The 25,756-nt window shown below is 51.8% G+C and overlaps 1 protein-coding gene across 16 annotated transcripts in view; it reads right to left on the bottom strand.

Moving 5' to 3' along the window:
- Nucleotides 1-11,808: 11,808 nt before the first annotated feature.
- The window catches only part of PEG3 (paternally expressed 3), a 31,277-nt gene continuing 17,329 nt past the window's right edge, over nucleotides 11,809-25,756 (bottom strand). For 13 of the 16 annotated variants that reach the window (XM_030761160.2, XM_089901930.1, XM_030761159.2 and 10 more), the window contains 6 exons: nucleotides 25,314-25,397; nucleotides 24,479-24,619; nucleotides 24,287-24,396; nucleotides 20,437-20,539; nucleotides 19,624-19,716; nucleotides 11,809-19,418 (listed from right to left, as the gene is read on the bottom strand). In XM_030761160.2, the coding sequence (XP_030617020.2) occupies nucleotides 14,986-19,418; nucleotides 19,624-19,716; nucleotides 20,437-20,539; nucleotides 24,287-24,396; nucleotides 24,479-24,619; nucleotides 25,314-25,397 (4,964 nt within the window). In that variant the 3' untranslated portion in view covers nucleotides 11,809-14,985. Of the gene's footprint in view, nucleotides 19,419-19,623; nucleotides 19,717-20,436; nucleotides 20,540-24,286; nucleotides 24,397-24,478; nucleotides 24,620-24,981; nucleotides 25,267-25,313; nucleotides 25,398-25,756 lie in introns of those variants that run through there. The other 3 variants (XM_089901933.1, XM_089901928.1, XM_089901929.1) reach the window with 3 other exon arrangements.

The raw sequence follows: 25,756 nt of genomic DNA, 5'->3' as shown, positions 1-25,756 counted from the left end.
GGGGGTGGTGGATGTGCCTTTCCTCTCAGAACCCAGGGGACTCTGGTCAAGCGAGGAAACAAGCAGACTTACCAAGGGACAGATCGGCAGGAGTTTGGCTGATATCGTTCCTTCCGTTTTGGAGGGATTGTTCAGCAGATCATCAGGAACCTCAGAAGGCAGGGCTGAGGGAGGAGGAAAGAGGCATGAGGCCATCTTGCCCTCTGAGGCTTGAGAAACAATAATAATAAAATCTTCATCACGAACCTTTGACAAGAGCTAATATGTGAGGAGTACTTGCGATGTGCCAGGCATGCTTTTAAGCATTTTACAAGTATTAGCTTGTCTGGTTGTTCAGTATAACTCCCTGAAATAACTACTATTATCATCTCATTTTACAGATGAGGAAACTGAGGCACAGAAAGGTTAGGGACGTTGCACAGCAGTGCCTGCAGACATGCATTAAATTGCATCCTGAAGTCTCACAGGGAACAGACAGGGAATGTCAGTGAGTGAAGGGGCTGGGGTAAGACAACAGGGGTGTCCAGGCCACAAAAAGAAGCTCCAATTCATTCAGCTCCCAGGAGACACTGCTGTAGGCTCTGAACAGGGGAGAGACAGGACGCACTGACATGAGGTGATGTCAGGGGGGTTCCATCCTGGGTGCCCCTCAGGGCCCTCCCTCCCCAGCAGGAGCCAGTGGGAGCTATTTGGGGTTGGGATCAGTCTTCAGGGTCAACACTTCCCCATCAGCCGTGCCCTGGAGACCCTCCCCACTGCCACCTGCCCACAGTTTTCCACTCCGTGTGTGTCTCACCTCCTTTCTCTGGCGGCTTGGTCTGCACCTCCTCCGTTTCCTGGCCCTCGATGGTGCTGAGAGGTAGCATCGTGACACCACAGGTGCTCCCTATGGACAGGGGACCAGAGCAGTCAGTGCCTGGGCTGCGGACCCAGATGGCCTGGGTGTGAACCCCAGCACCGCCCTCAGATGTTGGATGGACTCAGACAGCTCCATCCCCTCCCCAAGTCTCCAGGTCCCCAACATCCAAGGGGAGGTGTTGGCAATGCCTCCCTCCTAGAGTGGCTTCCAAGGCCCACTGCATAATTTGGGGACAGCATTTGGCATGGCACCTGCAAAGGACAAGACCACGGCTAATGATGCCTGGGTCTCATGTCCCTTTAAGAAAAGAATAGAAATATTATGACACAAAGTGCTGGGGCCTGAAGGTGCAGCTCAGTTAACTTTATATCAAAAGGGCCTGTGGTGTCTGGCATACAGCAGGCACTCAATATGTGCACTCAGGGCCAGCATTCCCAGTGCTGTACTTCAGCTGTGTCCTAAGGCTGCACTGCAGCTTGACCAAACGGTTCAGACCAGGACCCCTCTTCCCTGTCCTCGGGGGCCTCTTCTGGTACAGGATGCTCAAGTGACTGCCTCTCAGGACGGCTGTGAAGACGAGGGAGCCGGTCCACAGACACCTCGCCACAGCCCCTGGGGAGGGGCCAGCACTGCAGCAAGGGTGCCTAGCAGCAGGCTCAGCTGTGGGGTCCTGGGACCCTGCCTCCACCCCAGCTTTACCCTGGGCAGGACTTGGGCCAGTGTGTCTGGAGGGTGCACTGGGGGGTTCCAGCCTTCCAGTCACCAGCCGAGAGATCTCAAGGATCAAGCTCGCCAGATTTAACAACAAGATTACAAGAAATACACAGCAAACTGAGATTTGAATTTCAGATACACAAATCATATTTTAGTATAAGTAGCTCCCAAACACTGCATGGGACGTGTCTACATAAAAAAATCACCCTTTATCTATTTTGCCAAGTTATGTTTACGTACAGGCAAGAAATATCTGGGACATAGTTACCCTGAAAGGTAATTCTTTGTTTGTCTGAAATTCAAATTTAAGTATGCATCCTGTATTTTACCTAGCAAGCCCCGATTCAGCGGGTATTTAACCTCTTGTGCTGTCGGGTGTCCCCTCCGTAAAAACAGGACAACGACTGATTCAACAGGAGGGTCGGATATGATTAAACACACGCCAGGTGTTGAGAACACAGCCTGACACACGGCCAGGCAGTTTATGTGTTGGATCCAACTCTATTGTTATTGGTGGGGGGGCGGTTAGGAGGCCTCTTCCTCCTCCTCCTCTCCCACCCCCACCTTCCCTGCATCACTGTCCCTGATGCCAGGACCTTCCAACCTGGCCTCTGACCTCTGACCTCCCGCAGCGCCCCTCCCCCACCCATCCAGGCCCTGGTTCTGGGCCAGGTCTTCCAGGGAAGACAGAACCTTATGGAAGAAGATCCCCAGGTCACAGAGCTTCATGCTTCAGAGCAGCTGAGGCACAAGGGCCTGGCTGCCAGTTCAAGTGTGGCTGGGGAGTTAGGGCTGGCCCGGCAGGACCATCAGACACACGATGACCTCCCAGGAACTTGGTGATCCCCCATCAGGGACTCACACGCACACTCCAACACCCCATGATGTTCTCTGAAAACCTCTGAGACACCCTTGGAGCCCACAGACCTATTTTTAAAAATTGAGACCCACCAGTAGATATACACACACACACACACACACACACGCTTGGGACACACACAACGGCAGATGCACAACCTGAAAATACAAGTCACCCTCTCCAACACAGTTCCCCTCTGGCTGACACCAAGGGATCGATCCCCAGTCTCACCCATGGCCCAACCCCCAGAGGCTGCCCCTCCAAGGCGGGCGCCCCTGGCACGCTCCCAGCCCTAGTCCGCAGCTAAGCAAGTGCACGCGCAGAATCACTGGAGGCTGCACAGCCCTTTGCCAAGTGTCCTTCTCTTAAGTAAATCTCCATAAGCTTCCTCAGGCGCCCCCCCAAAGCCTGCAGGAGGGGCTCCACGTCCCCCGAATGGCCCTCTGGTTATTCTTTTAGGCCAATTCCGTACCTGGCCCCCTGATCCCGAAAAGACCTCTCCCAAAGTATCCCCTCCCCCCATACCCCGGCCTCCTCCATCCAAGTACAGAGTCCCCCGTCTGCCCGTCCTACCCCCTAAAACCTCAGGACCAGGACCCGGGCTCCTCCTCCACCTGTCCTGGACAGAGTCCCCGCCACCCCTACTACTGACACCCCAGCCTCCTCTGTCCCCTCCACTCTTCCCTCCTTCCAGTGGCCAGAGGAATCCTGACCTGGAGTCACCCCGTGGCTCACAAGGATCTGAGCATCCCGACCACCCTCAGGGGAGACACGGGTTCCTCAAGGGGCCCCACCGCGGGCACCATCGGGTCTCAGGGGCTCCTAGGCAGCAGCTCCTGCGCCCCATTGCCGTGAACGCACCCGCACATCCCGGAGGAGACTCTGCAGCGCGATTCCGCACTGCCCTGGCCCCAAACTGTCCCCGCCCTGATGACAGGGACCCTTCAGAGCTGTGGCCTTGGGACTGACCTCCCGACCTAGGTTCTGCCTGGGCCGCTGGGCAGGAGCGGGTGCGCTTGCTCAGTGCTTGTCCTTGGCGCCTGAGCAGCGCTGGCTCCAGAGATGCCCAAGGAGGCGGTGGACAAACTTAGGTGAATGAATGGGAATGAGTTGCTCAGTGATATGCACAAACCCCCAACCCCCGCCCCCGAACACAAGTCAGGTGATTAAAACAGTCTCTGACACCAGCACAGACATCAGAGTGTTGGCTACAATTGTATTTGTAGGGGGGAGGGTCAGGGGGCCTCTTCCTCCACGAAGGCCCCCAGCCTGCCAGCATCACTATCCTTGTTACTGAGGGGTTCCTACTGGGCCTCAGAATCCGTCCCCTCCCCCAGCGCTCCTCCCCCACTGCCCAGGCCAGGCCTTCCTAGGAAAGGCACAGAGGCTCATGCATCAGAGGCACTGGGGCCTGGGGACCCCTTGGGGGTGGTTGGGGGACAGGGTGGGTCCTGCAGGATCATCAGGCACACAATGACTCCCTCCCACGAGGTGACCTCCTGCCCAGGACTCACACGCCTACTCACAGTGGGATACTTTCAGAAACTCAGAGACACCCCTTTGGCCTCGGTGTTCTACTTGTACAGATTAAGACCCACTTGTAGATCCTCAAATACACACAAATGGGCAGTAACACAACCTGAGGTTCAGTAACACTCAGGCACGTGCACGCACACGCACACACACACACAAATGTGCATAGACACACAGCTTCAAATACTGGGCACACCAGGCACACACACACGCAGGACACACATCTGCACACTTAAAGCTCAAAGGGCGCCCTATGGGATACTCAGACCACCTCTGCCTGACACCCCAGGGTCCACCCTCAGTCTCACCTGGGGACCCAACCCCCCAGTAGCCTCTCACCTCAGATGCCCCCTGTCACTCCCCTTTGGACCCCCCCAACTCCTACTCACAATGGCTCACTTTAAACCTCAGAATCACTCCTTCAGCCTTGTAGGCTTGAAAACATTGAGACCTCCTAGCAGATCAGAGAGACAAATATGCAGAAATCCATCCACAGAAATACAGGCATGCAGACACACAGACACACACACACACACACCTGGAAAATCGGAGTCACCCCCTCAGCCTTGCAAGCCTTTTAAAAACAATAAAACCCACTTGCTCCCCACTTACAAATGTGCAGATTCACACAACTTCAAACCACAGGTAACCCATGCAGACACACCCACACAGACATACACACACACACAGCTTTCAGATAAACACGTTGGACACTGGGGCATAAAGACACAAACACACCTGCAGCCACATCTCAAAACTCAAAATCACCCTCCAGACACATGATTCCCTCTGGCTGACACCCAGGACAGACCCAGGTCCCGTTGCCGAGAAGCTGCCTCCTTTCACAGGTGCGGACCATTCATGCTCCCAGCCCCCCGGACAGCCGGACACTTATGTGCATAACCACTGTTGGCTCAAAAGCCGTTTTCCAAAAGCCCTTCTCATTCCCAAAACTTCATATGCGTCCTCCGAGAACCCTCTTTCCGCAGCTCCAACGCCCCCTAAACTGCTTCAGGTATTCCCTCCAAATCATTCAACCATGCCCGCAGCCGGCCAAGTTCGTAACTGGCTCCCTTAACTCCCAACTGACCCCTCCAGGGTCCTGGAGGCCCCTTAATAACCGTCTGCCACCGCCATCAGATTAGCACGCCCCTCACATAGTGGAGACATGAGCTCCCCAAATTCAGACACACAATCGGACTCTGCTGCAGTCACACACCCACACAGAGACACACACACACCTGAGTACCCATTGACTCCACCTGTCAGACAAAAATGCACACCCTTGGGCACGACTCCGCAGAGTCAGACGCGGACTCACACAGACGCCTCACAAATTCAGAATTCGTGCTGTGTGGAATCTCATTAAAATCTCCCGCCCTGGGACGGACAGACAAGGCCACACACTCCCCGGACCCCCGCAGAGCCACACCCCCACCTTGACACAGTCACCTGCTGGCAAGCCAGTCACTCACTCACACCCACGCCCAGACCCTTCACCCTCGGAGACACAACAGGTCAGGAAGGGGTGGCCGAGGACCCGCCCGCTGTCACCCCCATTAGCGCGCAGCCGAGCCATCCCCGCTTCCTCCACTGGCCGATACAGAGCCCTCCCCCCAACACACACACACACACACACACACACACACACACACACACACACACACACACACACACACACACAGTGTTCCTCTCCCAACCCACCTCCCGTCCTCTCCTGCCGAAAACTCACCGCTCGGCGTACTGTCTGCCTTCCCTCCGAGCCGAATGCGGGTGGGCGGAATTCAAACCTGGACCAAAGCGCTCCGAGAGCCGCCCACCGAACTACCTGTCCCAGAAGGCACCGCGCCTCGCCACGCTAGTCGCTCCGTGTCTGCTAAGGAGCTCGAGCCCGGGTGGCGCTCGAGGACCTCTGGGAAATGTAGTCCCGAGACCGAAGGGGGCGGTCCAGGGACGCCAGAGTGGCGGAGGTTGGAGCAAGAAGTGGCACGCCTCACTACTTTCACCCCAGCCCTGGGTTCCTGCAGATGGAGGGAGCATGGGGGGGAGGGGGCCTTCACGCTCTGCACCTCATCCCCTTACCAGGAGGCAAAGTATTAAATAGCATAGAGGTCCCTAGAGACCCTGCCTCAAAACTTCCTGCACCCCTCGGCAGCCTTGTGCAGCCAAGAGCTACGTGCATCCAATGAAAAGCAAAAAACAAAAAAAAACTGCGTTCAACAAGATCACAAGTTTATGCTCATTTTATATGAGTAATTTAAAAAATAGATTTAAAATAGCACTTTTAAAATAGATTGTCGTTTCTGATGGAGAAATGTGAACACAGGGTATTTGGAGATATTAAGAAATTATTTTAAGTGTAATAGTGGTATTGGGACTAGTTTTTTAATTTTTATTTGTTTATTTATTTATTTATTTATTTTTGTGGTACGCGGGCCTCTCACTGTTGTGGCCTCTCTTGTTGCGGAGCACAGGCTCCAGATGCGCAGGCTCAGTAGTTGTGGCTCATGGGCCTAGTTGCTCCGCGGCATGTGGGCTCTTCCCAGACCAGGGCTCGAAAGAGCGTTCTTCTTATGTTTTCTTCTAGGAGTTTTATGGTTTCCAGTTTTACATTTAGGTCTTTAACCCACTTTGAGTTGATTTTTGTATATTGTGTTAGAGAATGCTCTAATTTCATTCTTTTACATGTAGCTGTCCCGTTTTCCCAGCAGCATTTATTGATGCTCCATTTTATATTCTTGCCTCCTTTGTCATGGTTTAATTGACCATAGTGTGTGGGTTTATTTCTGGATTCTCTGTTCTGTTCCATTGATCTCTGTGTCTGTTTCTGTGCCAGTACCATGCTGTTTTGATTACTGTAGCTTTGTTTACTGAAAATTTTGAATCACTTGCCCCTAAGTATGCTAATTCTTTCTTCTCCTTGATTAATTCTGCTTCTGAACCCCACTAATTAATTTTTCAGTTCAGTTATTGTATTCTCTAGCTCCAGTGTTTCTACTTGGTTCATTTGCTTGTTTGTTTCTTTTTGTTGATATTCTAATTTTGTTCATGTATAATTTCCCTGGTTTCATTTGGTTGTCTACCCACGTTCTCTGGTAACTCACTGAGCTTTTTAAAAGATGATTATTTTTAATTCTTTGTAAGACAGTTCACAGATTTCCATTTCTACCATGTTGGTTACTGGAGATTTGTTTTCTTACTTTGATTGTGCTGTGTTTTCTTGATTATTCATGTTCCTTGTAGGTTTGCTTTGTTCTGTACATTTGAACAAGTAGCTACCTCTTCCAGTCTTTATGGGCTGGATCTGACTTAGAGAGATCTTCACCAGCCAGCAATTCTCAACTTGAGGCAAGAGAGAAGCCAACCCTTCAGGGAGCCCTAGTTGAGTCTCCAGATATATGACTATAACACATGAGTGACTGTAGACAAGACAGCAGAAGATCCTAGCTGGGTCCAATCCAGTCTGCAGAACTGTGAGCAAATGTATGATTGTTGGTTGTTATTTTAAGTCACTAAGTTTTGGAATTGTTACATGACAAGAGATAATCAAAATAAGCAGTAACCGATCATATTTCTACTTGTTAATTAGGGCCAACCTCAGTTATCATCATAATCTTCTTTTGGCCTATTTGTCTAGTGGTCAGAGAGGGAACCCCAGAAGGCTAGGGGACAGTCTAGCTCCAGTTATATGGAACTATTGTGCCTCCAGCTGTAAAAGTTCCCTTGGGTAGTAAGAGTTCTAAATCAACAGGCTCCCTGAAACAAGAATTTGGAGATTGGGTAATGAGATGCAATGGAAGGAAGTACACCTCTGTTTTCAATTCTTTGATCCTGGACTTTTGTCTTCCAACTACAGACAGTAGGTTTGGGGCATATATCACATTTGGCAAAACAGCTTTCCAAAGTCAGATGGTGGCTTCTCTCATCGAAGACCATGGCTTAGTTTTCCTTAGGATATACCTAGGATGTTTTTTAGGGATTATACAGGTGTGTGGGATATAAATCATGGGAAGAGAATTCCTTGGTTAACAGCAAGGTATTGAGGTTCCATTAATGTCTCTGATTCTTCACTCCTCTCTGTCATGTGGCTTTAACTCCTTTCCTAAAGGTGGAGTATATTCCCCAGCCCAAGTGACTTGCTTTGGCCAAGAGAATGAGATGAAAGTGACAGTATACTAGTTCCAAGTCTAGGCTCCAAGAGGCCTTGGGTATTTTCACTTGTTCTCTTGCATTTTGCCACCACCATAAGGAGGTGGTCCACTAGTCTCAGGAGGATGGGAGTTGTTTGAGTCTCCCAACCCCAGCTATTACTAGCCGACGTCAGCTGACAGCCAGCCAATCCCCAGGCACATGAACAAGCCCAGCCAAGGTAAGCAGAGCCATCTCACCGATCTGATCCTAGATGTGTGAGAAATAAACATTTATTGGGTGCCATCGAGGTTTTGTGGTTGCTTGTTACGAGCATCATTCTGATGGATGACTGCTACATATGGTGCCTAAGTGCTGTATGAAACACACAGTAAGCCCACAGATGTTGAGAAGAGGCTGGTGGGGAGGGAAAGGAAAATCTAAATCCAGAACACATCACTGTTCCATTGAGGATAAAACATTGCCCTCTCTGCGATGAAAGGGGCTTGGTGTGATCAACCTACCCCAAGATGTCTGGCTGTTTGGAGGGTGGACATAGTACCAGTCCTGGCTTCATCCTCACTCATGCCTTCCCAGGGGAGGAATGAGTTAAACCAAGTGAAGAATTAGGAAGGTACAACTAGGAGATGTAGAGCCCAGCTCTCGGGAGCTGGCTTGCCTGCAGACAGCACATTACATCTTAATTGCTGTTCACCTTGCAACGCTCCCAACCCCAAGGATGAGTGTTTGTTTAGGTGCAACATCCACTGGTCCTTGGAAGATTTGTTTATCAACAAATGGATTACCTCCATAAGGCACAGGTGTTATGTTTAACAGAGTCCTTCCTCAAGGGTCCCTGGACTCTAGTGACATTGTCTATAAACAGACTCAAGGACGTTGTGACTCCAGTATGGTGGCCCTAGTCAGCCTCTTTTGGACCTAGACTTTGGCTTATTTTGTTATATAAATCCTTTGCGGGGGCATCACATCCATGAATCTGTGTCAGGACTCCCATCCCCCCCAGGATCCGATTACACCAGCCATGCTTCCTCTGAGAAGCGGCCCCCTTTTCAATACTCAGGTTCTTCCCATTGCCAAGAACATCAGAGAGCATTTCAACGGCTGCCCCTCCCACGGGCATCCCCCACGACTTCCTCTGTGTGGGATGGAAGTGGTGAATGAGGAGTGTTTTCAAGGGTTTGGAGCTTCAGGGTGGTCTCAGTGTTTCCGAGTCTCCTAGACCCACCATTCTGTTTGCCAGGATCGTGTTTCCCTAGGGCTGCCCAAGCTTTTCACATTGGGAATAGGGCAAGGCTATGGGTTTAAATGACCAAAGTCAGAGCCCTGCAGGTTAAAGGTAGAAACCCGCCTGTACCTCTGATCTCGACACTCTTCGTAGTCTTTTTTTTAAATTGGAGTAAAATTGCTTTACAGTATTGTTAGTTTCTGCTGTAGAACAAAGTGAATCAGCTATACGCATACATATATCCCCTCTGTCTTGAGCCTCCCACCCCCACCCCCACCCCCACCCCCAATCCCACCTCTCTAGGTCACCACAGAGCACGGAGCTGAGCTCCCTGACGACATCCTTCATAGTCTTTGGATTTGTTTGTGACAGCTGCTATCAAGCCCTTCACCCCAGGAAGCAGGTGACTCCAGATGACCGACCATGGGCAGTACTTAAATATTTTAAGGCCACATGCCTTGGTCTTTGAGTTTCCCATTCCAAGGCCCAATACTGAATGTTTCCAAGTATCCCAATTTCCCTCAGGGTTTATTATCTCCAACCCATTTCTGCATCCATTTCTGTATCAGTTAGGACCCTTTGGGGTTATAAATAACTATCTATGGCCAAGTAAAGCAAGTAAGGAATAGCCTGGAAGGATAATGGGTACTCAGAGAATCAAAGGAAGAACTAAACAATCAGGCCTCAGGAAGGACAGTTACCAGAACAGCTCTTGGCTATCTCTGTAGCAGGAACTCATGTATGGTCAGTGCTGCCACTGGGATGACTTCTGTGTGCCCTTCTGCTCAGGGAGCCCGACTGGCACAGGGCTCAGCCTTTGGACAGGGAAGGGGCAGGGCACTGTGGTATTCCCACAAGACTCGGTGGTTCCCAGAAAGGGGAAATGATTTGGGGCTGCTGAAAGCAGCAAAACACTACACTAGTAACAAAGCCAGCTCAAGTGCAAGGACGATCATTGTAATGAGGTGGGAGTTCTTAGGGAACCCAAAGGTAGGCAGTTCAGCCAGGATCCCCAAGGCACTGGGGTGGGTGAAGCACCAGGAACCAAGTTTCCCTCTGGCACGTGGCCTTGTTCACCAACACACCCAGCCCCAGCCTGTGTGACCACCCAGGTGGCCCTCAGTCCAAGTCTGACTGGACACGGGGAACCCATGGGTACCAATCAGCTGAGGCCAGGGAAGGGTCAAACCTCAGGGAATAAACGTGGCAGGGGCATAGTTACCCCTGCAAGTGAGGTGCGGGTGGAGAGAAGAGTTCCCTAAATGCCCGTCAAGCAACTCCAACGACCCTCACTTCCTTCCCTTCCTAGACTTCCTTTCGTAGTCTTAAAAGAGAATTGACCCTCGCACCCTGACCGACGCTGGTGCCCCTTATCGTAGAAGGATCACCGACGCTGTGACCACCCTGGAGTCAGTCAGGCACCACCAGGGGTAACCATCTAACCTCACGGAAGAGTGAGGGACGGACACTTTAAAGAGACTCCACAACAGCAACATGTTTTCTATGTTACAGGATCATTCTTGTTTTTGAGAGAATATTATATAGGATTAAAATTTTAAATGCAGACTCAAGTAACTGAAGCATACTTGTTGTGTTGCGGTTATTATCAAGTTTAAAACACTATTGGAGGGGCTTCCCTGGTGGCGCAGTGGTTGAGAGTCCGCCTGCCGATGCAGGGGACACGGGTTCGTGCCCCGGTCCGGGAAGATCCCACGTGCCGTGGAGCGGCTGGGCCCGTGAGCCATGGCCGCTGAGCCTGCGCGTCCGGAGCCTGCGCGTCCGGAGCCTGTGCTCCGCAATGGGAGAGGCCACAGCAGTGAGAGGCCCGCGTACCGCAAAAAAAACAAAACAAAACAAACACTATTGGAATATACGTTTTAATTTTATTCGTGCAGTTAAAAATGTGGGATCGTGTAGTACTAAAAGATCCCTTAGAAGTAACTCTTGATATATGCAATAATTAAAACTGGAATAAGATTTGTAAACTAACCCTAAAGGGGCCTAAGGAGACGCTAAGTTTTGGGATTTTTAACCACCCCAAACACTTAAAATGGACAAAAGAAGAGACTGAGAAGTATCTTATTTTTAACTTTATTTTTATTGTGGACACTATTACAGATAGATAGAACGACCACAACCATATTAACAAACCAAAAACCTGTGCACAGACACAAGATGAAGAAAATATATGAAGATGTTAACCACAGTCTTTGGGTGATGATAATATGGGTGAGTTTCTCTTCTACACTTCTGTAACTTCCAAGTCTCTGTGATGAACACATACCGTGTTTATAATGGAAATACATGTAATAAAGGTAGGTTCCCAAAACACTGTGAGAAAGCCTGTCCCAGGTAACCGAGACAAAATACTTAACTGTAATCCCACAATGACCACACACCATTTCCTCACTGCTTTCTGCGTCTCTTCCCATCTTTGACCCTCTGCATACTCATCACAGACACCGCAGTCATCAGACTGTGCACAGGTCAAGGTGTCAACAGCAATGGTTGGTGGGTGTCGGGAATATGGATGAATTTCTTTTCTTTTGCTTTGCTGAATCTCCCCGAAGTCTGCCATAAGTATGTACTATATTTGTAATGGAAAAATACATACGTAAGATTTAGTACCAAAACACCAGAGATCATTCAAGGAATCTGAGACAAAACGTTTAACCATAATCCCATAACGACAACACTCTTAATTATTTTCCGTATTTTTTCATTTTAGACGTTATGCACACGTACTCAACAGTCCTAATCACAAGCGTGTGCACTGACACGAGATGGAGAAAACAGATCAAGATGTGAACAGCAGTTGTTGGGTGTTGGGGATATGGGCGACTTTTCGAATTTATTTTGTATTTTCCAATTATTCCTCTGGGTACGTATTATGCTTGTAATGGAAACAAACATAATAAGCTTTGTTATCAGGACACTACTATAAGGAACATCTGAAAACATTAAGATGAAAGTGTTTAATTCCGCAAAGGCAACAGTTACTCTGAGTACACATTTTGACACAGTTATAGTCACAAACCTGTGCACAGAAACGAGGATAAACAATATAGTGAGGAGCGTATCTGTCTTTGGATGGGGGGTATATGGATTTTTTTTTCCTCCACTTTTCTGTATTTTCCAAGTGCCCGATAATGAGTTCAAATTATGTTCACAATGGAAACATGATTATAAACTTTTTAGTAACACTACGATGAAGAATATTCAAGGAATTTAAGAAAATAATGCTCGACTATAAGCCTACAACACCACCACCACGACAGCTTTTGACTATAAGCATACATTTTTAAACAGTTATAACTGTAGTATAAATATAATTCTGTGTCCTGTTTTTTCCACTTAGTATTCCGTAAATATATTTCCATGTTGCTACATAACTCTCCACGCTTATCATTTTTAAACAGCTGCATTAGGAGTTCACCGACAAGTTCCCTTAATTGTCCTCCTATTTTTGGCATTAAGTTGTTCCTAATGTTTCACTAAGCAAAGGCTGGAACGGACACCCTGACATTTGGCAAGTCTCTTTCTGAAGAGTTCTACCAGTTAATACTGCCAACAGTGATGAACACAGGTTCACCCCACCGACGCTGACGCCGGCCCCCACCTCAGGGTCCTCCTCTGAGGCCGTGCCTCACTGTCCCTCAGCTCTCCCAGGTGTCCAACCTCGGGTCTTCACATGCAGCTGGCCCTCGCCTACACCATGCCATCAAAACGGCCCCTTCTTCTCAGAGGCCCAGGATATCCTGCTCATTCATTCTTCCCATCCTGGCCTTCCCATCCCCGCTCCTGATGTTGCTTCCAACTGCTTCCTCACCCTCCGAGGTCTGGAGACGTTATCAGGACTCCCCCTTCTTTGGCTTACTCTTTTCTGCTTCCTGCTCTCACCCTACCAACCTCCTTCGACTTTGGCATTCCTTCCAGCTGCGATATGCTCTCCCCGAGCCCTAACCGTGCGGACCTAGGAGAGGGAGATTTAAACACATTTCCCCAGCAGGTACTTTAACTTTGCTCGCCCAAATAATCTAGCTCTTATCTTCTGCTCCCTTAATCTACCAGATCCTCTTAAAAATTTTTTTTTTTATTTTAATTTTTTTTTTTTTTCCAGCCAACTCAAAGCCAAAAAGAGTTCTTAATAGTCATTATGCAAGGGGCGGGGAAGCAAAGGGAGCACAGGTGGTCCACAGAACAGGACACAGGAAACCTCGAGCTGTGAGGTCGACTTGTGATCACACGGGCAACCGAGGCGACTAGACAGACGTGACGCTCTGAAGGATAGGTGACAACTGCTTATTTAGGGGGGCACTCTTTAAGAGGAAGGGACAGATGGCAACGAAACAAATTAAGGCTGCTAGGGAACCTGAGTCCATGTTAAGCTCGAGTTGACTGTAAAGAAAGTTTTTTTTTTAAATGCAAGTTAGACATGGGGTTGAGGGTCAGACAGGTAAAGACGAGAATTAAGTTTCACACTAGAAAGCTCTAAGGATACTCGCCCCTGGGCGCCCAGGGTGCAAAAACTGAGTTGTAGCGGCACACACGGACGAAGCCCCGTTGCTACTTGTCGCTTAAGGCAGGGAGCGCGCAAAGGGAGTGATGAGGCAGCAGCCCCGTCCTAACTTACACGAGAGCCCCCACGGTTCTCAACCTCATCAGGCACGCGCGCGATCTAGGGATGGCTGCAACCACTCTTGAAAGGCAAAGACGCAAGATGCACAGGGAGAAGCTTCAGCTTTTGTGAATTCACTATCCAACAGACATCAAGTTGGTTTAAAAACAAATAACAAAACTTGTAACTATTTTTTGCATGAGAACCACTGCAAAGTACAAGGTGGCAACCAATCAATTTGGGGTTACAAAAGGCCAATCCACGTATCGTAAAGGCTTACACAGCATTAGGTTCCAAAGTGTTAGTGTAGACGAAATAGCTGAAAAGGAAGCTCCAAGTACTTCCCCTTTCAAACAGCAAAGCGGAAAAGACATTTTATCTTTCATGCCTACACCTTTACAGGAATATTTAAGAGTAAGGAACAACACAGTCAATTACTCAAAAAAATATGGATGGGATTCAAATAACGCACAATAAATCTTTCTAAGGATCTAAGATGCTTACAAATATATTCTAATTTGTTGCTCTCTTCCTCCTCCAAAAAAAAAAAAAAAAAAAAAAAAATCAAAGAGTACCAGGTAAGGAAGGTACCTCTGCAAGTGAACTGTAACTGGATACCATATTAAGTCTAAATATGAGTACTGTTTGCTATGATTTGCTATTTTATATACATCTCAGGAAACATTCATTATATATAGGTTCCAGGAGTGTCATTTACAGATGTGGGCGATTTCTGTAGCCTTGAAAACCCCTCCAGCTTTCCGTCAATGCAATTACTCGGGTGGAAGGTAAGATGTGTGTTATGGCTTTCCCACATGCATACGCCAATGTTTGATGGGGAATTGCTAAGTCCGAAGGAGTCTCCACCTTCAGTTTCTTTCCAGGCTGAGTTGTCTGATGTTCAAAGTCAGGTGTGTATACGCCAAGGGAAGCCTCCTTCCGACATCATCGTGGGTTGGTTCCAATTATCTGTAGTTTAGTAAGGGTCCAGTCCTAGTGAAGGTTTTCCAACCTTGACACCCGAGTCCTCAGCCGGTGTGGGTGTTCTGGTGCCTGGCCAGGGACAGGCGGTCAGTGAACACCTGCCCACAGACGTCACACTTGAAGTACTTGTCATCAGCCCTGCCGCTGTCATTGCTGCTGGTGCTGGCGTGCTCGGTGTAGTGGGAGCTTTCCCCGTAGACGCTTCCAGGCTCGAATATTATCACCCTGGCATGGGTTTTCAGGTGCTCACCGTAGGCCGAGTTGGAGGTGAAGGTCTCGCCACACTCCCTGCAGTCGTAGTAGGGCTCTTCCACTTGGATCTCCTGGTCGTCACCTTCCTCTTCTGGGTCCTCGATCCCTGCACCGTCCGGCTCATCCGCATCTCCCTCTGGCTCTTCGGCTCTTTCCTCTGGGTCTTCGATCCCTGCCCCATCTGGTTCATCAGCATCCCCGTTGGGCTGTTCGGCCTCCCCGTTGGGCTGTTCGGCCTCCCCGTTGGGCTCGGCGGCCTCCCCCTCCGGCCCCTCGGCCTCTCCGTTGGGCTCGGCGGCCTCCACGTTGGGCTCGGCAGCCTCCACCTCCGGCTCGGCAGCCTCCACCTCTGGCTCTGCGGCCTCCACATTTGATCCCTGGATCCGCAGAACTTCCCGTGGAACGAGGACGTTGGCTTCGACTTCCTGGGCGGCTGCTGCTGCTTCCTCTTCCTCGAGGTGCAGCTTCTGATGCTTCGTGAGGACTGTGTTGTGGATGAAGGACTTGCCACAGTCCTTGCACTCATAGAAGGGTGAATCTCTCTTGGGGGGCTCGGTGAGGAAGGAGGTATGGACGAAGGTGGCCCCATAGTCGTAGGGCTCGTCCTTCTCGTGAATCCTCATGTGCTCCCGGAGGTCGGCCTGGCTGGGGAAGGATTCTCCACAGGTCGCGCACTCATAGTGCTTGTCCTTGGCCTGGTCTCTCTGAAGGTCTGTGGGGGCCAAGCCTGGGCTGACCGCATCTGTGCTTCCCTGGCCCTGCTCCAGCAGGCTGTCTCCAGCGTGAACTCTCATGTGTTCGCTAAGGACAGAGCCGTGGATGAAGTCTTGTCCACACACTTGGCATTGCAGGGAAGTCCCAGCAGGAGGACTCTTCTGTGGGGCCCGAGGCCGCTGCGGGCTAATGGCCAAGGGCTGCATAAAGGGCTCATCATACCTCCTGTGGCCGTAAAACTGGTCTTGCTCATGGATTTTCTGATGCTCGAAAAGGAATGAGCTATGAACGAAAGATTCCCCACATGCCGGGCACTCATAAAGCTGCTCTCCAATGTAATCTTTCTGATACTCACTGACAGAATGGGTGTGCATCACAGAACGCGCGTACTCGCGGCTGTCGATGAGGTACTCTCTGCCGTGAACCTTCTGATGGTCCCTGAGGTCTGTGCGATCCACGAAGCCCAGCCCACAGTCCTTACACCCATAGATGGTGTCTTCAGGCTCATCCGGCTCATCTGGCCCTTCCTGCCGAGGCTCTTCCTGTCGAGGTCCATCAAGGCCCACACCCTGAATCACAGAGCCTCCAAACAGCTCCCCACCATGGAATTTCTCTCGGGCATAGATTTTCTGATGTATGCCAAGGTCTTCAACAGTGGCAAAACACTCCCCACACTCCTTACATTCATTGCGGACTGGCTGTTCAGCGTAACTGGTCTGAGCTGGTGGTTCAGCGTAACTGGTCTGAGCTGGTGGTTCAGGGTAACTGGTCTGAGCTGGTGGTTCAGCGTAACTGGTCTGAGCTGGTGGTTCAGCGTAACTGGTCTGAGCTGGTGGTTCAGCGTAACTGGTCTGAGCTGGTGGTTCAGCGTAACTGGTCTGAGCTGGTGGTTCAGCGTAACTGGTCTGAGCTGGTGGTTCAGGGTAACTGGTCTGAGCTGGTGGTTCAGGGTAACTGGTCTGAGCTGGTGGTTCAGGGTAACTGGTCTGAGCTGGTGGTTCAGGGTAACTGGTCTGAGCTGGTGGTTCAGCGTAACTGGTCTGAGCTGGTGGTTCAGCGTAACTGGTCTGAGCTGGTGGTTCAGCGTAACTGGTCTGAGCTGGTGGTTCAGCGTAACTGGTCTGAGCTGGTGGTTCAGCGTAACTGGTCTGAGCTGGTGGTTCAGCGTAACTGGTCTGAGCTGGTGGTTCAGCGTAACTGGTCTGAGCTGGTGGTTCAGCGTAACTGGTCTGAGCTGGTGGTTCAGCGTAACTGGTCTGAGCTGGTGGTTCAGCGTAACTGGTCTGAGCTGGTGGTTCAGCGTAACTGGTCTGAGCTGGTGGTTCAGCGTAACTGGTCTGAGCTTGCTCTTCAGCGTAACTCACCTGTGCTGACTGGCCCGCATAACTGGTCTGAGGATCCGTGGAGGCTATGCTGCGAATGACAGATCGTATGTAGTTTCCACTTCCAGAGGGCTTCTTCCTATCATGAATCTTCTGATGCTCAGTGAGGTCAGAGCTATGAACAAAGGACTCTCCACACTCCGGACATTCGTAAAACTTCTCTCTCGGGTGAAACGTTTGAGGTTCACCAAAACGCAGGGAGTGGATTACAGAGGTCTCATAAATCCTACGCTCGATGTTCTTCTTCTTAGCACGAGCCTTCTGATGCTCGCGCACATCTGACTTGGGAACAGATGGTTCACCATCCTTCTTCCATCCACTGGGGCCCTCCCCAGCGAGACTGTCCTGAGATACGGTGTGGGACGCACCGTGCACAAAAGAGCCCTTGAAGATGTTGTTCTTACCCCCTGCATAGGGGCTCTCTAGGGCAAGGGTCTTCTGCGGCTGGCCACAAGGGTCTGAGAGGTAAGCGGAGGACTCCTGCTGCTCGTCACAGCCAAGGAGCTCATTTCCACCGCGACCACGGGGAGGCCTGAAAGCAGCTAGGCTGTGGATGACGGACCTCTCATACCCCTTTCTTTCAGAGGTACTCTCCCCAGCGTGGACTTTCCAATGTTCGGTGGCACCCGAGCTCTGAACGGTCGCCTCTGCTATCACTCTCGGTTTGCTGTGACTTTTATGAGCCCCAGGGAAGGCTGAGCTATGAATGAAAGACCTCTCATAGGGGTTCCTCTCGTAGGACAGGGCTTCCCGGCTGTCATCAGGATTGGAGCTGACAGTGAATGCCTTCTCGTCTTCCTCGTCCTCAGGTGGCCTTGTTATAGTGTGACTCTTCTGAGATTCGGGGAAGGACACACCGTGAATGACAGACTTCTCGTACCCCCGGCCTTCAAAGAGCTTCTTCCGAGAATGAATTTTCTGATGCTCGATGAGGTCTGAGTTTTGCCTAAAGGCATCTCCACCATCTTTGAAGTCGTAGGCCTTCTCTGTTGGGTAGGTTTTCTGGCGTCTTTTAAGGGACTGACCAGGAATGAAGGTTTCCTCACACACTTTGCCCTTGTTTTCAAATGGGTTTCCTCGGGTGTGGACCTTGTGGTGCTCTTTCAGGGATGCGCTGTGATGAAAGGTCTCCCCGCACACCTTGCACTCGTACATTTTCTCTTTCCCATACATCTTCTGAAGCTCGTTAAGCGCTGGGCTGGGTTTGAAGGCTTCCCCATGCTCACTACCTTTGTCATCTCGGCCATGGGTTTTCTGGTGCTCGATCAGGGCAGAACTATGAAGGAAGGTTTCCTTGCACACCCTGCATTCATAGAATTTGTCCTTCCCGTATATCTTCTGGAGCTCCCTGAAGGTTGGGCTGGGCATGAAGGGCTCCTCGTACTCCTCGTCCTTACACCCCGCAAGGCAATCTCTAGCGTGAATTTTCCGATGCTCGGCCAGGGCGGCGCTCTTATTGAAGGGTTCCCCACACTCCTTACATTCAAAGCGTTTCCCTCCGGCCTGCCTTTTCTGAACCTCACTGACGGCCACACTATGAAGAAAGGACTCGCCGTACTCATACAGATTCTCCCTGGTGTGCGTGATCTGATGCTCCACAAACCCCGAAATCACGCTGAAGGACCTCCCGCACTCATCACACACATAGGGCGTCGCCCCAAAGTCGAAGGGCTGCAACTGGGGGAAGGGCGGCGCGCTAAGGCTGCTCCCGCTAGCGGCCTTCCTCACCTCGCTGCGCTCAAAGGGCCGCTTCCTTGCACCACCTCTCCGACCGTGCATGGAGCCCTTCCCGTCTGTGTCAAAATGATAGCGCCTTTTTCTCTCAAGAACTCTCTTTCTGGAAACAAGGTTTGAGTTCAAATTAAAGCCTCCTCCCCCAAAGGCATTCCCTTCATGGCCCCTCTCCTGAATCACCGACTCCCTCTTGTTGAATGGAACTTCCTTCCAGTCACTGTCTGGCCTCCTGGGGAACCTCTGCAGCCGATCGCTAGGTTCCCTTGCCCTTCCCGATTTGGAGTTGCGCGAAACGTCCTTGATGAACTTTTCCATTATCACCCCGTGGGAAGATTCATCTTCACAGATCCCCCGCCGATGGGCTGACTTTTTGGTTTCAGGCATAGTTTTCAGACCTGAAAAGAAATCCCAAATGTAAATGCTCCCTCGTCCCTGTACTTGTGCAAAGTAACACTGGGACCTCCGTGATGGTGGTGTGAAGATAAACTGTAAAATGCTTGTATTTTTGTGCATCAATTGTGTATCATCATGTATCAGTGTGTACGGACGGCTCCCATCTCACTGGTGCAAGCGCCACTCCACAGGGCCTCGCGTGCTCACCTCGACTGGTGCTCGGGTAGGCACTTCTCTTTGACCGTGATGAGTGGCCCTGGGTCATGTGCGAGTGGCCGTCGTCCTCGGCAAGCTGAACCCCTGTCCACAGGAAGAACACAACATCTCACACTCGAGTTGGGGACCAAGACTCATCACCATAAATGATGTCTGTCTTTCTCTCAGCCACGAAGTGTGAAGGGGCCCATATCCAAGCCCTACCATGTCTTCTGTCTGCAGTCTCATTTCCTTATTATTCATTCCTCAGCCTCTGCTGGTCTGAATTTTAGTTAATTCTCCTGACTCCACCTAGAAGTTTGTACAGAGACCTCCGAGTGCCTTCTAAATTTAGTGCGTTCTTTTCAGTCTTCCCCTTCTCGTAACCACCTCCTCAGTCCTGACATCCTTTCACTGGGCTTCCTGGCTCTCCTCCTACTCGTGCCTGTTTTCCCCACCTGGTCTCCAAACATGGGAGCTCCTCAAGGCTCCACTGCCCACACAACACTCCTGCAGAGCCAACCGCCTACTAGGACCTGAGCCAGATGTCTTCCAGGGGAATCCAAACTGGAACTTGGAACCCCATCCGAAATGAGTATTTAAATTTCCAGGGTCAGCACTCTTGGGGGCAAGAGTTGTCTCCTGGGCTCCCTGACCCCACACTACACACTCTTCCCCCAAAGCCAGAGGATTCGTAAAACACAGCCTCATCGTTTATGTCTCTGCTGGGAGCCGCTTGAGGGCCTCTGACCCGAGTCCACACACACTGCGGACCCTGACTCCGTGCAGCAGCCTGAGGGGCCAGGCCGGGAGAGCAGCGCTCACCCAGCGAGAGCAGCTTCCGGTAGTTCTCCATGTTGTCCTGAACTGGGTTCTGGGGCTTCCGGTCCTCGGTGAGGGCCACCACATCCTGGTACGACACCGCATCCTGCAACAGCAAATGCACACCTCTCCTCAGTGGAGTCCACTCCCGTGGGCGACAAGGACAGGACAACGCTGGCGGCATGGGAGCCACACACACACGCGCACACGGTGTGCAGCAAGTGCTCACGCCACTTGGGGTTCCGAATGATCCAAGTCAGGTTCTACCAGGGACCTACTTGGCGCCTACCTTGGTGCTACACTCTGAGGAAGCTCCCAAAGACGCAGGACACATATTCCTTGCCCTCATGCGCTTATCATTTGTTTGGAGAGGAACAATCAGAGAGCAGTAAACAACAAAGCGGGGTGCAGAGAGCCAGCGCCAAGCGGCTTTAGCAGGGGGACAGCTCAGGGTGGGCTGGGACGGTGAGCAAAGACCGCAGAGGCCGTGGGTGGGGTGGTAAGTGGTGGTGGGACTCTGGCCCGGACAGGGGTGGGAAGCTTCAACAGGCTCAGTGTCAACTGCACGCAGCGTTTCCAGACACCTGGTCAGCAGAGTGACCGGCTTCCATCCCCAGGCCCGCTGTGTCCTGTGTCCGCCTCCGCCGTACACTGTGGGCCCTTCTGGGTATGGACAAGTTCTGAAGAACCCGGGGGTGACCTTAAGCACAGAGCACCTTCCTCTCCCAGCTGCCTTTTCTGCTTTGACGCACATTCCCTTGCAAAGCATCTTAGGAGTCCCCACATCACGCGGGACAGCCTCCTGCACAGGACCTCACAGGACCTCTTCTCACTGCTGCACTAGAACGTCACTAGTTTCGGGGAGTCGTGGTCCCAGGGAGCCTGGAGACAGACTCAAGGAGCGAGGTGGAGCCGTGGGAAGCCCGCAGGCTGTGGGGCCAGAGAAGACTCCAGGGTCAAAGGAGCTTATGCACCGTTTACGACCGAGCAACCCTGGGAGCAGACGTCTTTCCAAACCTCAGGTCCTTCATCTGTGAAATGGAGAGAAGGGCATCGGCCTGCCCTGTAGCACTGTGGGAGTGGATGTCCTGCGATGTGATTTGTTGTTTAAGCATGGAGAAAAATCGTGTAAGGGAAAGGTAAATTGTTGTCACTACTGAACTATTATGTAAAGATATTTTGATATTAAATTTGCTACAGTTCTGGAAAGTGGCACAGATATTATAGCTATGCACAAATGCACACACACACACACACACACACACACACACACAAAAAGACACAATCAGGTGCATCGCCTACTGAAAAAAATAAACAGGCACAGGCACTGGGGTTTATGAGGAAAGCCTCATTTGTAATACAACTGCCAATGTGCAGTGATTAAAAAGCAAAGAGCCACCACCAAAACTAAGCAGAACTTCAAAAATGAAAACTCTTACTAGGCCAGGCCTTAGGAAATTTAGGACAACACGCTACAAAAGATCAGGAAGCACTCACTGCAAAATCGGCTGGTACCGCCACCGGCCAGAAAGCTAGACTACACCCTTTCTGGTGGGAGCCTGTCTCCTCCTGTCAGAGGGCGGCTCCCCAGAGCGGGCACCCCGCTGTGCTTGGGGGCGATAGTGCCTCCATCCTAAGGCTTCAGCCCTGGATTACTGCAAAGCAGGAGAAGCCCGCTGGGAGCACAGATGTATTTGTGGTGGGAGAGGGAGGGAACCAGAATTCCTAACTTGCGGGCTGCCAGAGAGCAGATGAGTTCAAGAACCCGGGGGGCTGAGGGTGCCAGAAGGGCACCATCCCTGGTGCTAACAGACGCCAAAGGGCGATGGCAAAAGGGAAGGGGCATTTCTCATATATTTCTCTCCGCTTGCCTAATCTGAGTAACATAAATGTAATGTATGTTAAATTTTGGACTACGTTGTTGCTAGGAAAGAAAAATGCTGCTTTGACTTAAATTAAGTTGACCTATTCAAGTGGGTAGCCCTAAGCAGTTGTTCTCTTTGTATCTGTGATCAACCACGGATCTAAGGTGGCACAAGCCACCGCCACGTTCCCTGTTACAGATGCTGTCCGGAGAACAGCACCCACACTGCTGCATCCTCACATGACCTACGCACACGAACAATGCATGCTGAAGGAAGATGAGAACTTTGTTTGTTATTTCTATGACACCAAGGTAGGAGGAACCAGTGGCTCCCAGACCTCTGGACCACACACAGGGGACCAACGCTTTCCAGTAGCGAGGACGGGCATTTGAAAAGCAAAATAAGACACAATCCCACTGCCAATCTGCTATCACCTTCATTTCATAAGAGTACTTTAACACCCCCAAATAAGGACACCCGCAGTTCCTGTTTTCCCTGAAGATGAGTGAACGCTTGGTCCCAGGCTCACAGAGCAGTTAACTGGAAACCCCTGACATCCATCACTTCGTGGGGGCAAATGCACACTAAAGAGGTTTCTTCTTCAGAGTTTCTACGATTTAATGTTTTTATCTGGATTCCTAAAATTTGGTCAATTTGGTTTCTCCGAATAAGAAACCAAAATTAGTGACAAACTAAGTGTGTCCCACACATAGAGGCCTCTCCCTGGGACAAGGTCATAACGCACATCTGGAGCACCGGGGTCACCTCCGACCCAGCCCACCCTCCACATCCCTCCCTCCCTTCCACATCCCCTCCCCCATCAGTACTGCTGCCGCAGAAGCTCTGCTTTCAGTAACGGGATGCCATCCCCCTCCTTCTCACACACCTGCGCGTTCTGGCTTGCCTCCAGGACACAGGACAAATGACAAGAGTTTTGGGGGTAGAATTCAGAGCCCTCTGTCACCTGACCCCACCTTTCAAACCCCGCCACAGGGAGCACCGTTACCGCATCTCGGGGCACTGGGGAGAGACTGCACCTCTGCCCTTGCATTCCACCCACTCTGGCTTTCATCTGGTGCCGCTTTGGGGCTTGCGCCGGGCTCTCCTGAACACCTGGGATCCCCCGCCCCAGGGGGCACCTGGTCAGCTGCTCCTGTCCCTGTGACAGTCCGCTACCCTGTCTCTTCCTTAAGAGCGAGCTCGACAGCCAGAGTCAGGCACAGCATCTCTCTCTACAGAGACTCCCCGCATGCTTGCTGAACACCCTCCTGTTACAAGACAGGAGGCTCCCAGGACGGGTCCCGCCTGGTCACCACCACGCGCCCAGGGCCGCAGGCCCTGCACCCTCCTCCACGCTGCCGTGTCACACGTGACCCTCTCTCTCAAGGCCCGTCTTCCCTGTACCCACAGCCAGTGATTCCCACAATGCCTCCCTCGTGCCAGGCATCGCACTGTGCCCTTTCTATCTACGTGTGACTCTCACCCATTCCTCACAACAGCCCGCCCACTTCACAGATGAGGAAACCGAGGCTCGGCTTCGTTAATGGTCTGAGGTTGCACAGCTAGCAGGTGGCAGAGCCAGGCTCCAGACCCAGCTCTTCCAGGCCCCGGGGCCTTCTGCTCTCCCCCCAAGTCTGCTCTGTGGATGTGCAACTTTCCTGGCTCCCTACTGAGGACCAGAAACACCTGCAGGGTTGATGGGCTTCCCTGGCCCAGGAGGAACAGCCGCTGCGGACGACGCACCACGAGACACAAACGCTGAGCAGAAAAGCGCTCCTCTGATCCCGTGGATGAACCAGAAAACAGGCAGCAGTTCCCCAGCCACCAGTCACCCCTGGGGACAGAACAGCCTCCTGGGGAGTCGCTGGGGCTCTCCCCAACTCAGGTAGGATTCTAGCGGGCCGATAACTCAGCCTCTCGGGAAAGAAAGGCATCTCTGCCATGAAATGAAGACAGCCTTCCCAGAATGAGTGGAGACCTAAGCATACCTGTGATCTCGTCTCGTAATCCATCACAGAGTCCCGACGCTTGTGCTCTCTTTCCTTTGCAAAAGCCACTTTCTCCATCAGAGGAAGGGAAAGATCCCGCTGATGAAACCCTGGAAGACAACAGGCGTCATGAGGGAACAAGGCACAGTCAACCTGGCACGCGCACTGGGGAGCAGTCGGAGGAGGACCTACTGCTCCTGGGGCTCCGGGCGTACGGCCAGCGGGCCCGGGACTCCAGGCCCCTGCCTCTGCCCTTCCGGTGCTCCCGCTCGCGGGCTCGCTCCCAGTCTCGGTCCCAGTCTCGGTCCCAGTCCCGGTCCCAGTCCCGGTCACCTGAGGAAGCAGACATTTCAGGAGCTGACCACGTGCCCTGACACGAGTGCGCTCACTTCACGTGCACATACCCCTCTGGAAGGGATGCTAGGAGACGGATCCCGAACAGGGGTCCCAAGTGCAACCCGACACCCGGGCCCCGGACCACTGTTTCTGGGGGCCTCGCCTAGGTGGGCCTGGTCTCAGTCAGGGCTAACACTGAGCTGAGGAGCTGGTTCCCCCTTCAGGTTCTCCTGGTCTCCCAACTCCCACGTGGTCAGGTCCACGTTTGGGAAAATGGACTTCAGACCCTCCGCCGCCTCGCTTACCCCAGTCAGTCTTAATGTGCACGTAACTTTACCCCAAAGAAATGAAACACCCACCTGCCCCAAAAGCAACGTTCCTTCAAAAAGTTCACCGAAGAACCTTTAACAAATAAAACAGCTTTGGAGGCAAAGGGGTGATGAACTCTGCCCCTCCTGGGAGGCTGTGGACACAACCTGAAACAGCCTACTGCAAAATTCACATAGCTTTAAACATTTTCTCTCATCATTAAGAGAAACAGTTGTATTTCACTCCACACACGTGTCTGCTTCGATGTAAGAACGACTCCTTCCATCCTCACTGATTTCCTTCCCCCTCAGACCTCTGAGCAGCAGCCCTGCCCCAGGGAAGTCCTGCGCGGCCTGGATGGCACGGCGACCGGGCTACTCACTGCAGCAGGCGGAGTGTGGCGGCGGGGACTCTGCTGCCTTCCGGCTCATGCTGCCTTCGCTGTGGGCGTCACTGCTGGTGTCGTCTGAGGGGGCACCACACACGACTTAAGGTCTCGTCCGTGCTCGCCAGTCCCCTCTAAGTAGCCCCCCCGGGTGGCCCCCACCCCTTGCTGCAGTGGTCAGACCCTCTCGCCCCGCCCTTCTGCCCGTGCTGGGCAGGAACGAGGCTGTGACCCTCCCGATGGCAGCGCCAGGTACAATCTGCTGGGGTGCCCCCTGCCCCCGCCCCGGTTCCACAGAGCCTGGGCCAGGGCGCGGTGTGTGCAAGCTCCCTTCCAGTCAGAGGCCCACGGTCTCCTTCCCTCTCGCATCCTAACCAGGAGGGATTCTGCTCCGTGGGGACACGGGGCACCAGCTCTCACTGGGCTGTCACAGCTGGGGA

The sequence above is a fragment of the Delphinapterus leucas genome, chromosome 20 (assembly GCF_059928025.1).
Source record: "Delphinapterus leucas isolate spDelLeu-1000000601 "Yukka" chromosome 20, BTC_Dleu_Yukka2, whole genome shotgun sequence".
NCBI classification, from domain to species: Eukaryota; Metazoa; Chordata; class Mammalia; order Artiodactyla; family Monodontidae; genus Delphinapterus; species Delphinapterus leucas.
The sequence above is the reverse complement of the archived record's forward strand: the minus strand, read 5'-3'. Positions and strand labels throughout refer to the sequence as shown.